Source organism: Pteronotus mesoamericanus, unplaced genomic scaffold (assembly GCF_021234165.1).
Source record: "Pteronotus mesoamericanus isolate MK-2021 breed Mesoamerican mustached bat unplaced genomic scaffold, CSHL_Meso_final contig_25, whole genome shotgun sequence".
Classification (NCBI taxonomy): domain Eukaryota; kingdom Metazoa; phylum Chordata; class Mammalia; order Chiroptera; family Mormoopidae; genus Pteronotus; species Pteronotus mesoamericanus.
Genome location: NW_026555105.1, coordinates 26,877,678 through 26,891,584, shown reverse-complemented (window position 1 = coordinate 26,891,584; position 13,907 = coordinate 26,877,678). Strand labels below are relative to the sequence as shown.

General features: G+C 40.3%; 1 protein-coding gene across 1 annotated transcript in view; it reads left to right on the top strand.

Moving 5' to 3' along the window:
- The window catches only part of TMX4 (thioredoxin related transmembrane protein 4), a 42,381-nt gene extending 29,531 nt beyond the window's left edge, over positions 1 to 12,850 (top strand). The window contains exons 6-8 of the mRNA XM_054574033.1: positions 3,689 to 3,790; positions 6,741 to 6,804; positions 8,322 to 12,850. Coding sequence (XP_054430008.1) covers positions 3,689 to 3,790; positions 6,741 to 6,804; positions 8,322 to 8,689 — 534 coding nt within the window. The 3' untranslated portion in view covers positions 8,690 to 12,850. The remainder of the gene's footprint in view (positions 1 to 3,688; positions 3,791 to 6,740; positions 6,805 to 8,321) is intronic.
- The last annotated feature ends 1,057 nt before the right edge of the window (positions 12,851 to 13,907 follow it).

The window sequence follows — 13,907 nt, the reverse complement described above, 5'->3', positions numbered from 1 at the left end:
CTAACTAGGTTCAGCATGTGAATGTATTTAAATATAATTTTTTTGATTTGCTGAATTTGTGTTGCTCACTAAGCTAATACAGTAACTTACCTCTTCTCAATGTTAATATTTTGTGTAGGCATATGGCAAATTTTAGGTACAGTAAGGTGTGCTTCATCTTTGGGAGGATAATCTGTGTGACGGAGGAGATCTAATGCTCTATAAATGTCGCATGATCAGAATTAAAGGCCATGAGTATTTGGACTGGAGAATAATAAGAGTATAATTCAAAACTCTAAAATATCCCCTGTATTTTACTGATAGACAGTGGCATCTCTTCTCTTACTGTTTTTTTCCTTGTACCTAATATCTAGAACACTATTAAAATGAGGTGGTACACATCCACACACACTGAGTGCCCACAGCAGGCTGCAAGGGTTAGGGTATGGTGTGGACGGGATGAACTCTTGGCCATCGCTGAAGAAGTCTTTCTGAGCTTCTACCACACAGAGAATATATTTTGAGGATTCTGATCAGTGAAAAGGAATTAGGGCTTGTCCCCAAACTCCTCAGAGTCTCTCCTGTGACGTAGGTAGGATATGAATCTGAAAGGTTCTCTGTCCTTGTGGGCCATCCCAGCTGTGAATGAGACTGTGCGACGATGAGCTGGGTGGGTGGGTGCCCACGGGCAGCTCCCCTTCCCTGACCTGCAGTGGTTCCGTAGTTCAGGCTTCAGAGGGGGTCCCGGCCTCCTTGGCCAGGGAAGGCTCTGCCTCCGATATGTGAATGTGTTGGCCTGTCTCCATTCCTTATTCATCTCACTTCTGGTTGGAATGTTCTCAAGTATTCTACTTTAATGGTCTCTCCATTCAGTCTTCATACTGAAATCTGTATGTAGCCCCAAATTGGCTCTAACTCGGTCCTCAGTCACAATATAAGATATCAGGCCCATCAGGCAAGATTTTTGTGTATTTTAAGGACACAGAGTAGGATGTTTCCGTGTAGGAGCACATATAATACTCAACAAGGATTAGTATTTTTCCACAAGTGAACACTGTCATTTGCCTGGCAATTGAAACAGAAACAGAGAAACCTAAAACTGAATTAGATCTGTATTAATCTGCAATTACCTGGAAATATATATATATGAAGTATATATATATATATATATATATATATATATATATACTTCAAGTACCTAGAACCAAGAACCCTAACAGTCTTTAAGATAAATTTTTTTTATTTATTGATATGAAAGAAAGAAACATTGATTTGTTCTTCCATTTATTTATGCAATCATTCATTCATTTCTGTATGTGCCCTGACCACAACCTTTATATCAGGATGATGCTCTAACCAGCTGAGCTATCAGGCCAGGGCAAGAACCTCAACACTCTTAAGGTGCTCCAAAACTGTCATGGACTCAGATACAGTAAACAGATAAAGATTTATGTATGCAGTTGTGAAATACAACCTGATTAATGAGACTTTAGTAATAATCACCTAAAAGACCTCATTCTACCAGAGTTCTATCAAGATTTCTCTAAGAAGCTCAGACAAATCCTTTAAAGTGTAAATTGATACAAGAACATTGAAGTGGAGAAGAAATGTGTGACTCAGAATGCAAATGACACAAAGGCAAATAATTTACTGCTTTCTTGAAAATAGAAAGTTTCTTGAGGGTTACTTTAGTCATTCATTTTGCAGAAAAGGCATAAGATACCACCTAGAAGGACTTAAAACTGTACATTACTCATTCCAACCATGTGAGTAAGGCAAATGCGCAGATATTATTTATAAAGCAAGTTCCAGAGTGCTTACATCCATGGGTCAGCACAAAGGCAGACTGGCTTTCTCTTACCTTCTCATTCTTTGGCACATTGCAGAGATTAATCCTGATGACAGTACTGAGTCATCAGGAAAAGCATAAACTATGTTTAATACATAGAATTTTCTAAAGTAGAGACCTGTGCAGTATATTTTATAACTTCTACTGAAAAGAGTTTTAATAAAACATTTTAATATCTCAGTATTTATTTTGCCTCCTGGGTTCTCGAATATTGGGTTATCCTTTTTTAATTCAATCAATTAATTAATTATTTATAGAGAAGGGAAGGGAGGGAGGAAGAGAGGGAAAGAAACATTGATGTGTGAGAGAAACAGCGATTGATTGCCTCTCAGCAGGCCCCCAACTGTGGACCTGGCCTCACCCTAACTGGGAACGTGGCCTGCAACCCAGGCATGTGCCCTGACCAGGAATTGAACCTGTGACTTTTCATTTTACAGACCAGCGCTCAACCCGTGCGCCACACCAGCCAGGGCTGGATTATTCTTAATAAACTATTGCCCTGGCTGAAGACAGAATGATGACCAGTGTAGTCAACAGAGGACAGATGACAGTTTTAGAAATCAAAGTTGTTTGCATTTCCTATGAATAATTTAAGGATTTGCTAATATCTTTTACTTACCTAACAAATATTTATTAAACACTTTGATTACATGTCAGTGTTTAAAATACTTTCTGAGTCTTTAGATCTGTCTCTTCAACTGAATAGGAAATTGGAGAGAAGAGAGCTCAGATTTTTCAAGATTAGTTGAACAGCTTTTTTTTTCTGTTTATCATTCAGACTGAAACCAGAGTGAAATATATTATTTAATTGTATTGACACTTATGAACTGAGAAACCAATGGGAGATACTTGAGTGATTTAGGTTTTGAGAAATACAATATTAAATTAAAATAGAAGCTTGGACCCAGTTTTAGCTGCCTCATCTATTCTAGACAAGTCGTTCACTTTTTCCCTCTGCCTGCTGATGGCATTCTGCTTGGAGCCATTTCCTTGTGTTCCCAGTAATTGCTGGGAGTATAGTGAACGACTGTTTTTGAAGCTGTAATGACCTAAAACCAGTCATCACTAGAGCATCATGAGGAAACATGGCTCCTGTAAGTTCATATGTAAGTGGGCTTTGACTCCAAATTGCCAGTTCATATTTGTAATTTTTGTGTAATTTTAGCATGGAAATAATTTCTAGCTCAGATTGTCTGTTCATTCTTTTTAAGTCTTTGATATCAAATAGAGTTCCAGGGAACAGTAAGCATAAAGGGACGTGCACTCTACTCAAAGCCTGATGATATTTCATTTCCTCAGAATGAGATATCTGGGAAAACCTTCTGTCTACTACGGCATTTTAGGTTTTATGGTGATGTAGGAAAGTTGTTTAGGATGGATAGGGATAGAGAAACCAGTGTCTGACTAGAAAAAGGAAGTATGGAGGTACTTTAAATGGTTGATATTCTGTAAGTAGTATATTTAGTTCTACTTAAAAGTTAGGCCCAAGGAGTTTAATTTTTATGGCTGTTATATTATGAGTAAAAAAATTGACGTGTATGTAATTATTAGCAGAGAGTGACCAAAAAATCTTATCATCTTGGAAGAAGGCACTAGAAAAATAATTCTACCACAGTTCTATCAGATCACGAACTCCCAAAAACTAAAACTCATACTAGGTATAACCTTGAGTATTAACTCTCAGATTCTCAGTTTTGTAGTTTGACTAGTTCTTGAAAAACCATAAAGGCATAAACAACCGGATAACCTTTGTGGAAGTTCTTATATGTGGAAACAATTTGCAAACTTGAGTTATAGCTAGAGAGATAGATTTAAACATTTTAGGTCCTTATTATAAGTAATTTTTTTCTTTGATTACAGCATCTTCACAACTATTTCACAGTGACCCTTGGAATTCCTGCTTGGTGTTCTTACGTCTTTTTCGTCATAGCCACCTTGATTCTTGGCCTTCTCATGGGTCTGGTAAGAGATGATGCTAATCTTTCCTTGTCTTTAAAGTCAAATGGGTTTCATGCAAAACTTCAAAGCAGCCAAGAAAGAAAAAGCACATAAACATAATTTTGTGTGTAGTCTAAGCAGTTAGGTGGTATTTCCTTGTTTGATATCGCTTTCAATGGTAGTTGGAGATACAATGGAAAATTCATTAAATCATTACTCCTAATCCTATCCCTTAAATATTATGAAGATGTGTGCTGCCCAAAATATAGGCAGCGGTGAAAGAAGAGAGAGAGACTGTATTTTAATTCATAGTTCCCAAGACAGCCCAGTCAGCTGTGATTGCACACATTCCGACTTGATGAGGACACTGTGGTGTTAAGGCCAAAACTGTGATTCTGTTCCTTAAGTAGATAGGATGGTTTTTTCTTATTCATATCTGTCAACTAAACCTCTAGTCCTGGCCAGCTACTTATACATACACTCTGGTTTTCCCAAAGTAGACTTAATCAAAAGGATAGTCAATATTGTGGGAAAAAGTAGGATGCAAAGCACATCACTGCTTCTTCTTTGGGTGTGACAGTCAGTGTCCAGTAAGTATCTGTGTGTTTTCTCCCTAGCTATTTTAGGAGGAGTTGGAATAATACATTTATTTATTTAACTGTATAGGCAACTATATGTATGTGTTTTAGCATGTTTTACTCTGATAAAATTTTTTAATCTTCCTCTTTGCCTACACTTGATCAATTTGATTGAGCCTTAAACTAATTAATATAAATTTTAAAAGCCCTTAAACTACATATTAACCCCGTAGCTCCTAAATGCTATATGACAGGAATAAGTGAGGATTACTAAAAATTTATATAAAAAAGGATAGATTTTTAGTTAAGATTATCTTCAAAGCCTGTCCTTACATTTTATAATGAATGTTGGCTCTTTAGCAAAGTCTTTTTAACAATAAGTTAAAAATATTAGCAATTGTCTTTATAGCTTTAGCAAGTCATTAGTATGACAAAGTCCGGGGAGCCAGGAGGCTCAATTTTATTTTGCCGTGAGCATGCTTACTTCATATTATGGTTTATATTTGAGATACGACTAATGATGTTAACTGCCTGGGTGGGGATGGAACTTAGATGTCATTCATTAGGCCCTGGGTGTGTTCCATTCTGATGCATTAATCTTAACTGCTATTAACATATCCCTAATGCTCCAGCCTAAAGATTTTGACTTCAGATATAAATTTGACTTTCAATGTAAATGTACTCCCATCTACTGTGTAGTGGTAGATTTTTCTTGTGGTATATTCTGGAGACATGCAAGTATGAGGTTCTTGTAGGGGGAACAGCATGAGATCCTAGAACATTCTAAGGTGGAGTTATAGAGATTGTAGGTTGAGTGTGAGCCTATTTAAGACCATTGAAAAGTCTTCTCAGCCTAAAGAGTTTTAGAATTTTATCTTTGAGGTTGACTATGTCAGGCCTACCTATGCCCTAAGTTCATTTGGAAACTTAGATTCAAATAATCAGTATAGGAAGGCTATTAGAGGCTTGACTCAAAGGAAGAAGAGAGTTGATTCAAGATTATTCAGGTGATTAAGTGATATATTATTCCTTTATAAGAAGGGAAGAGAACTTTTTTAACAAAATAATAATTTCAAATCAGTAATAGACTCATAAATTGTTTAATACATTTTCATAGAATAGCATACATATTATCTCTACTTAAAATGCTTTTTTCCAGTTGTGATATGTGTTGAAACACATGACACCTAGAATTTTTGTCTTGAGTGAGGTCTTCAGGTATGCGGTTTAGTGCTTGGAGTCATTTTTGCCATGAACTGGGGGCTGGAAGGAGAGCCCAGGCCTGCAGTCAGGTGAAGCGTGGTCCTGATGACCTTGGAGGCTCTCCTTCCCTCAAAGAGTGTTTGTGGCATTTATCCGATGTGGTGGCCCTGAGGGGCTGGATGATTTCCATGGAAAAGAATTTCCTGATCAAGTCATCATTTCCCATAAGCCTGACTATTAAGTTTCCTATTTGTGCCTAATTTTAAAAGATGAAAAGTCAAAACAAGGCTGCTAGTTTGATATTTGTTGTTTTCTTGATTGAACCTAGTCATAGGTGAAGAATTTTATTAGATGTTGTTTTCACATGTAAACAAAGAGCTTGGTTTTAGAAATCCAGTATATATTTTGGATTTTAAACCAATATGGAAAGATCGCTAAGTGCATAGGCTATGAATCAAATCACTTTGGCAGCATCATTTTCTGCCATAGTAACTCTGCTCTGAAGGGTGGAAGACAGCAAACCACTGGACAAGGAGAAAAACAATGGAAAACACAGGCAGCAATGTTTTGCCTCTGGTCTCCATGTCGCTTGGTATAGAAGCTGTCTAAATTTTGGTGCTTAGGTAGATTATTTTTCTGCATGCCGATGACCAGTGACTACACAGAACCTCCCACTGAAAAATGCCACTGTCCATGAAAGATAGTAAATTCGTCTGCTCTTCTTAGATACATGTCCATCTGTATCTTCCTGGGTAAGAGCTGAAACCTGAAAATAACAGCCTGGAATGGAAGATGAAGAGGAAGGGACTGTTCCCCTGTACACACTGATATTAAATATGCCCTTCTTAGTGGTTCAGAAAGTGGCGCATTCCAAGGGAATGATTCTCCCAACCAGAAAATAGATCTAGAACTGAGAAAGTATGTTTTATTCCCAGTTTTTGAAAAGAAAGACTGCATAGCAGAATTATGTACTGTTGGATGTAAAACAGCCCTTGATGTTAGGCTAGCCCAAAGCCATTTTTTCAAGAGAGAGTACAAGCGAGGGGCATTTAAGTCACTTGTCAGGCCTCATAGCTAATGAGAGACAAAGTTGAGGCTTGTGTTCCATAAGTCTTTTCTAGGCTTAATGTTGAGGTTCCTTGGTAATAAAAGTCCCATCTACTCAATACAAAATCGCATTTTCCCCCTTCCAGGTCTTGGTGGTAATATCAGAGTGTTTCTATGCGCCAGCTCCCCAGCGTTTGTCTGAACACCCTGGTAAGTACGATAAACTGATGCAGCAGAGTATTTTTGGAATTCTGTGTTGTGCCCTTTTGTGCTCATGTAGGTGGTGGATTTTACCCCGATTTGCTAGGTTACCAAACCACCACCGCTACCAAATTCCTTGAAATATGTTCTCTAGATAGACCTGAATAAAAAAAATGCCCTTTTTTTCTCTCTTAAATTAAGGAATATTTCATTGTGGCAATTTCTCTTCCCCTTCATGAATCAGTTGACACCTTTTTTTCTTCATTCAAAATGGAAAGAAAAGGGAGAGAGGGAGGGGAACTCCCATTTATCAGCTCTCTACTGTGTGCCAGTTACTATTCAAAGTGCTTTACAAAAAGTATCCATAAGTCTTTGTACTGTTCCACACTGTTGCTGAGACCAAAGAGCACGTTTTCAATCCTATTTTTGAAATTTTGCATGTTTTCCATCCTATTTTTGAAATTTTGCATGAAGACTTTTATGAGACTTTGTAATTGTTGAAATTTATGTCGAAGTTTAAATAAGCTTATATTTCTTTTTAGTTTTTGAAGTTTTCAAGGCTTTGAGACTTCCATAGACACAGTAAAGCACCGCTTAACCACTGGAATACTTATGAGACTTAGGAGAGGTGTATTGTTAGGTGTGATTTAGTCTTTGTGCAGCCATCAGAGAGTGCACTTACACATGCATAGATGATACAGTCTGCTGCTGTAACTATATGTGTGATGCTTTTATACAGGTAGCAGCAGAGCAGGTTTGTTCACACCAGCATCGCCACAAACACACAAGTGATACATGGCAGCTGCTACATCACGAGGGCCATGATAGGAATTTTCCAGCTCTGTTATAATCTTGTGGGACTGCTGTAGCATATGCAGTGCATTGTTGGTTGTGATGTTGTAATGTGGAACATAACTGTAATTATAAGGTATTATTACGTACCTTAGAATTCTTAGAAGTAACAGAAAGCCAGTGTAATGCAACTTAGGAAAAAGAAAGAAAAATATATTAGCACAAGTAACCAAAACTCCAGGGATATTCTAGATTCAAGCCCAGCCCAAGAGATGTTAGATTTCTCTTTCTATGTGACTGATTCAGTAGCTGTCAACAGCAATAGCAATTGCTGTAGAAAGAGAGAACGCTTTTCCTTCTGACCCTGGCCAAAAACTGCTGGGGAACTCGGATTGGCCCAGCCTGTCATGTGGTGAACTATTTCCCATGACCAGTGAGTTGGTCACTGAGCTTTCTACAAGGTACAAAATACAAAGCCTGTGGGACCTTTGCCTTCCCTGTCCAACATGCTCTGCCAAAGTCAACACAGTCAGTGAAATCTCCTGAGAGGGACGGAGGAGCCCTGAACAGGGCTGGGATGCCCATCAGTGGTCTGTCCTGTGTAATAACAGCTTCAGTATGGAGAAAACTGCCACGTGCCCACCCCCTTTTTTATTTCACAGGCAAACACAGTTATGTGATTGCTGAATGACCATTGTTTATTCAGAGGCTGTTCCCCTCTTTTCCCTCTACAGAGCAGAATCGGAAGTCTGAGGAGGCTCATAGGGCGGACCAGTTGCAGGATGCAGAGGAGGAAAGAGATGATTCAAATGAAGAAGAAAACAAGGACAGTCTTGTAGACGATGAAGAGGAGAAGGAAGACCTTGGCGATGAGGACGAAGCAGAGGAGGACGAGGAGGAGGACAACCTGGCTGCTGGTGTGGATGAGGAGAGGAGTGACGCCCAGGACCAGGGGCCCCTGAGGGAGGCCCAGGAGGAAGTAGAACCTGACGAGACTGAGGAAGATGCCCCTGAGCAGCCCCGCTCACCTGACACAGAGGTGGCGGAAGACACACTGCGGCAGCGCAAAAGTCAGCATGCTGATAAGGGGCCATCGGCTTAAAGACAGTATTTCCAAGAATACAGAGCAGAAGAATATGTCAGCTTCCCTCTGGACTTCAGTTTAAACCAAACCCTCATTGTTTCCTGAGTGAGCGAGCTTCTCTTCTAAAGAAAGTGATCTCTAGACATGTGGTCGCATGGCATGAAGCCCAATGTCTAATAATGAGAACTTTCAGGCATGACAATCAGGATACGTGGTGTTAGGATAAGTTTGGGGGCTTGGGATGAACACAAGTTTAAGTTTACCTGCTTGGGCTAGAGAGCTTGGGTCTGAGGAAGTAATTCCCAGCCCTCGGGAGTACTGCTCATTGTCAAGGCTGCAGGCCCCGCAGTGAAAGCAAAGCAGCCTGACCATCCCAGGTGTAGCAGAAGTTACGCTTCCTCTTGTGTTAAATATATAATTTTTGTTAAATTCCTGTAAGAAACATCAGACATCATAGTAGTGTCCCTTTGGTAGAAGTAGAAATTGAGAGGGCCCTGCATATTGTAGAAAAGAGCTTGGAAGTCATCCTGACTCTAAATCTCCTTTATTAGGTTTTACTTCTTACCTTGAGTTATTTCCAGCGTTCCCACCGTGGGCCCGCAGGCCGCCCACACTCCCCACAGTACTTCTTTAGTGAGAGGGCTCAGACAGCAGCCCGGTTGACATCAGCTGCGTTTACTCAACTTAAGGGTTTAGGTACTCAAGAACCACAGCCATGGAACTGTGACTGCCGAGCCTCTCGAATACAGCATTGTAACCTTTGGAGATTCAGAGGAAGTAGGGATTTTACAGGAGAGAGTTTTATTGTTTTTTGCCAAAATGCAATATTTTTCGAAAAGTTCTTTTAGCACTGTTTGTTTTTTTTTTTCAATCCAGAAGTCCCCTAAGCTTCGCCAGTACAAGGTAGCCTTGTGAAGGACACTTGAACACTGTGTTGTTTTGTTTCCATCTCCAGGGGTTCCCTGGTCTTGAACCACTTTAATAACTGAAAACCATTTCTGGTTTTCCTTCAGTGATGTCCTTTTGGTGAAAGAATTAATGAAAGTGAATATCTGGAAATGAAAGATTTGGTTTCATTTCCTTCTTCCTTAATCTTGTAAAGAATTTTATCCCTGTAATTCTCTCAATGCTCAATCTACTAAGAGTACCCAAGGGGCCCAAGTTCTTTTAAAAAAATCCATCCATCTCCTTCTGCCGTACCTGATTTATGTCTTAGAATAAATTCATAAAATTAGATTCCAAGCTTATGAAAGATGACTAAAGTTGACTCTACACCCCTTGGGTCTGGACAGAATAATAAGTAGTGCGGGTTTATGAAATTCAAAAGTTTTCTGTCACTTTTAAAAAGAAATATGCAGTATACTCTTATCTGGCTGTTTAGATAACCCTTTCCTTCTGTGAACTTTGAACACTGGATCACTGGTGGGAAGGGGAGGTTCTGAAACTTGCTATCCTATACTTGAATGAGCCTGTTGCAAGCCTCACACAAAGGGACTTTTTATTCTGCTAGAATCCAATTTTTGGAGGTGGTTTTTTTTTAATCTTTCCAGCTCAGCTACCTGACAGTCTCATCCCCCAGCGTGGTGAAGTTCATTAAGGGCGACCAGCCTGCGCGGCCGTGAAGCTGGGAGATCCCAGTTGGGCCAGGGATGCCAGATCTTGTCCTCCCAGCCCTGTGACCCTCCCTGACGGCCCTCAGTAAAATGGTTTGATCCCCTTCCCCTGCCCACTGCCCTCCCGAAAGAGTCACCAGTAGTTTTTCTCTTGTGACAGCAGCAAGACTTTCAGTTTGAGGCCATTAGAGAAATGAGGGACTGGAAAATCTTGACTTTTGCTCCCACCTGGGAGCAAAATTTCCTTTCCATCCGACCAGGTAGGTGTCTGTCACGTCTTTGTCTGAAGTGCCATCCTTCTGATGGTGGCAGCTCCAGCTCCCTGGTGCCAGGAAGGTTTTTCTGGGTCATTCTCATTGCTGAGGTCGGTGGGCTTTCCTGTCACTGGATTTCTCTCTCTCCTACAATCAGTGGAAGCACGTTTTCAAAGATCTTCAAGTTCAGGGTTATAGAATAAGAAAGGTTTCAGTTTGCTTTTTCTGTATAATCTTCCCCTCCCTCATAATAAAATGATTTTTTTGAAGTGGAGCAGAAATGAAATCAACTTTAGCTTTTTAGAAATGTGAGGCCAATTTCCAATTGGACCCCAAATAGTACCTAATTATATAATTTTTTAAAACGCCTTTTCTTCTTAAGCAATAGTTTTAAAAAATTGGAGGGGAGAAAAGCAACTTGGAAAAGAGAATTTATTAAAAGTTTAAATGCCTGGCTGTGAGAACCATTTTTCCTGTTAATACCCTGTTTGTTATTCTGGAAGTCAAGTACATGGGAACACAATTTTGATTTAAAGAGTGAAAAATAATCATGCTCCCCTATATTGCAACGTCAGTTTTTAATTGCAAAATAGTATTTTGTATAAATCAAAATTAGGTGAATGAAAAGTAAGTGGATTTTGAAGTGGGAGTGCAGTGCTGTAGGTGTGAGTTGCAGCAGGTGCCTTTCTGTTGATTAGAAGGAAAGGTTGAAACTTAGCTACCTTTTTCTTAGTTTCTTCTATTACTCATCTAGTTCTGCTACACCGTCCCAGCTTGCCCAGAGGCCTCGGACTGAGGCAGCATTCGTAGCCAATCCCATGTCTCTCATTCCCTTTGGACTACAAGCATCGGATGGGTGAGAGGCGGGGCCCATTCAGCTCACTGCATGGGCGCGCACAGCCTGGGCTCCTGCATGCAACCTCTGCTAGCCACAGGCCTCTACGTAAAGAAATTTGAAATAACGACTATAGTAAAAAAGTAAACAAGCTTTGGCCAGTTGGGTGTCTGACGCTGGCAAAAGCTAAATGTTGACTGATGGCCAAAACCCCTAGTTGACAGCTATGGTGGTGCTCTGTGATTGGGGTACACGCAAGCCTGTAGAGCCTGCATCCTGTAACACCTTTGGCGTAGAGGATAAAATGTCTTTCAGGACAAGTACTTAACGTGTGACTTTTTATTACCAAGTCCTTGAAGAGTGGACCCTGTATGTTCTACAGGATGGATTAAACAGTCACACACACAAAGACAAAATAGGGTGTTCCTGAGATTACAGCATATAATCTTAAATTGGCATGAAGTGAGAGAAATAAAGGAGATCGGTGCTTTTGCTGATGTACCAGTATTTACCTGTGCTTTATCACAGGATTGAAGTGTTATTTCTGCCAGTGTTATAAATATGTGGTGTACCCACCATATCAAATATAACAGCATTTTGGAAAGTGTTCATTTAAATCTTTTGTGCCAACAAAAAAGATTCCTTGTTCAGTATCTCTTTACCTCAGTCCTCCATTTTGATGCTCTTGGGGATTATAGCTTGCCTTGAAAAACTAAACATGGTATCATCAAATCTGATGAGATGAGACCCTTGACACAAGCTTTTTGAGCAGCTTTCCTGAACCAGGAGGTTCAGTTGAAAGGCCTGTGATAGCTTCAGACCAGCACATGGCCTTCAGATGGCTTATTCTCAGTCAAGTTTCCTGTGAACTGTGACATTGTATATGTGTGACTCATGCACCAGTGATGTGTTTCCAATATAGTTTCATTGTATTTGTTACTAAATAGCTTCTTTGTGCAGAGGCAATTTTTATACTGAAGATACTTACTTGTATTTCAATATGTTATAAATTTATTTATATTCTTTGTAATAGTCTTGATTATTTAGCCCAGTGATACTTAATTATTTTTCTCTTCATCCATGTATTCTTTGCTTCCTTAACTAGTATTTGCAGCAACTGGAATCAAGACGGGAGTTTCTAGCAGTACATTGCCTGACTTGCAAAGCACCTTAATCACAAAATTGTACATAATCCCTGACCCTGTAAGTTTTCATTTTATGTAAGTTCCCATTTGCCTTAAAACCTAAGGATAATGACAACTGAGTAAAATCAAAACAATCCATTGCTTTTTATATAAGTATTTTCACAAAAGTCATTTGCTTAGGCAGTGAGAAATATTGCTTTGTTATAAAGATAATTTTCCTGTGTATCCACCCTCAATCCAGTCTACTTTTCCTCTTTCCTCCCCGGCCTGGTGAAACCCAAACCATGTGCCTTCGGCTGTTCTGGAAAGTGCACATCACCAAGGAAGAACTGTCAGAGGGCTCCTTGTCACAGCCCATTGTGTGTCCATAGAAACTCACTGCGCTCACCACCCAGGGCTCCGTCCTGAGGTCTGGGGGAGGCCAGGGTTGGCGCAGATGGCAAGTGAGGCTGCTCTAACGCTTCAAGACACTGGGCTGACCTGGCTTCCTAGGGTATTCAGAAGGCGGGTCTGCACCTAACCCTTCCCATCATTAAAGCAGGTGAGGTGACTTGCAGACACTCTTGGGGGCTAAAATAATGGGGATGAAATTTTTCACTTTTGAAAAATAGGGGGATGTGTAGTAAAATGATTAAATTTCCATAACACTAAGTTCTTCCCTCAGAGAAACTGACTCAGAATATATACCGGTCTATGTAATGAAAAATACCCGTTCAGCAGTGCCTCAGCCTACATGAACGTGGCTGCTCACCCTTGGAGGGAGCAGAACCTGTATCTTTGGAAGTCCACGACACTGAGCTACTAAATGCAACCCCCTGCTTCACCCCAGTCATGAAGGCTCTTTGGAACGTGTTCCACAGTAACAGGACTTGTTCTTACAACGTGAACTTGAAGTTGATAACTGTATTAGGCTAGTCTAGACTGTTAACAGGCTCCCCAAATTTAGGACCTTTTAGAACAAGATTTTTATTTGCACTTAGCCCACCTCAGGCATCCAGGCAGAAATGGCTCTGCTTTAGGCAGGTTTTTCTGGGACCCAAGTCAAGAGAGGCTTTTTCTAACATGGCTTCTAACTAAGGTGGCTGTGGTCACTTTCATCCCAGCCAGTCAAAAGGGGAAAGTGCATGGTGGAGCATTCCTGGCAGATTTTAAGGGTAGGCTGCCAAGAGACACATGCGCCATTTCTGGTCACATTTCCAATGAAGGGACTTAGTCACAGGGTCACACCTAACAGGGATGCTGGGATGCGTCATCTTGGCCCCAACGACTTTGTCTTACCTATGTTTGTAAGTGTGCCTCACAAGCTTAAGCTCCCGAGGAATGAATAGCAGTACGAATTCCCAGGTGGCAGGAGAGAAAATACACATGGACCCAACACTGGTTGTCTTC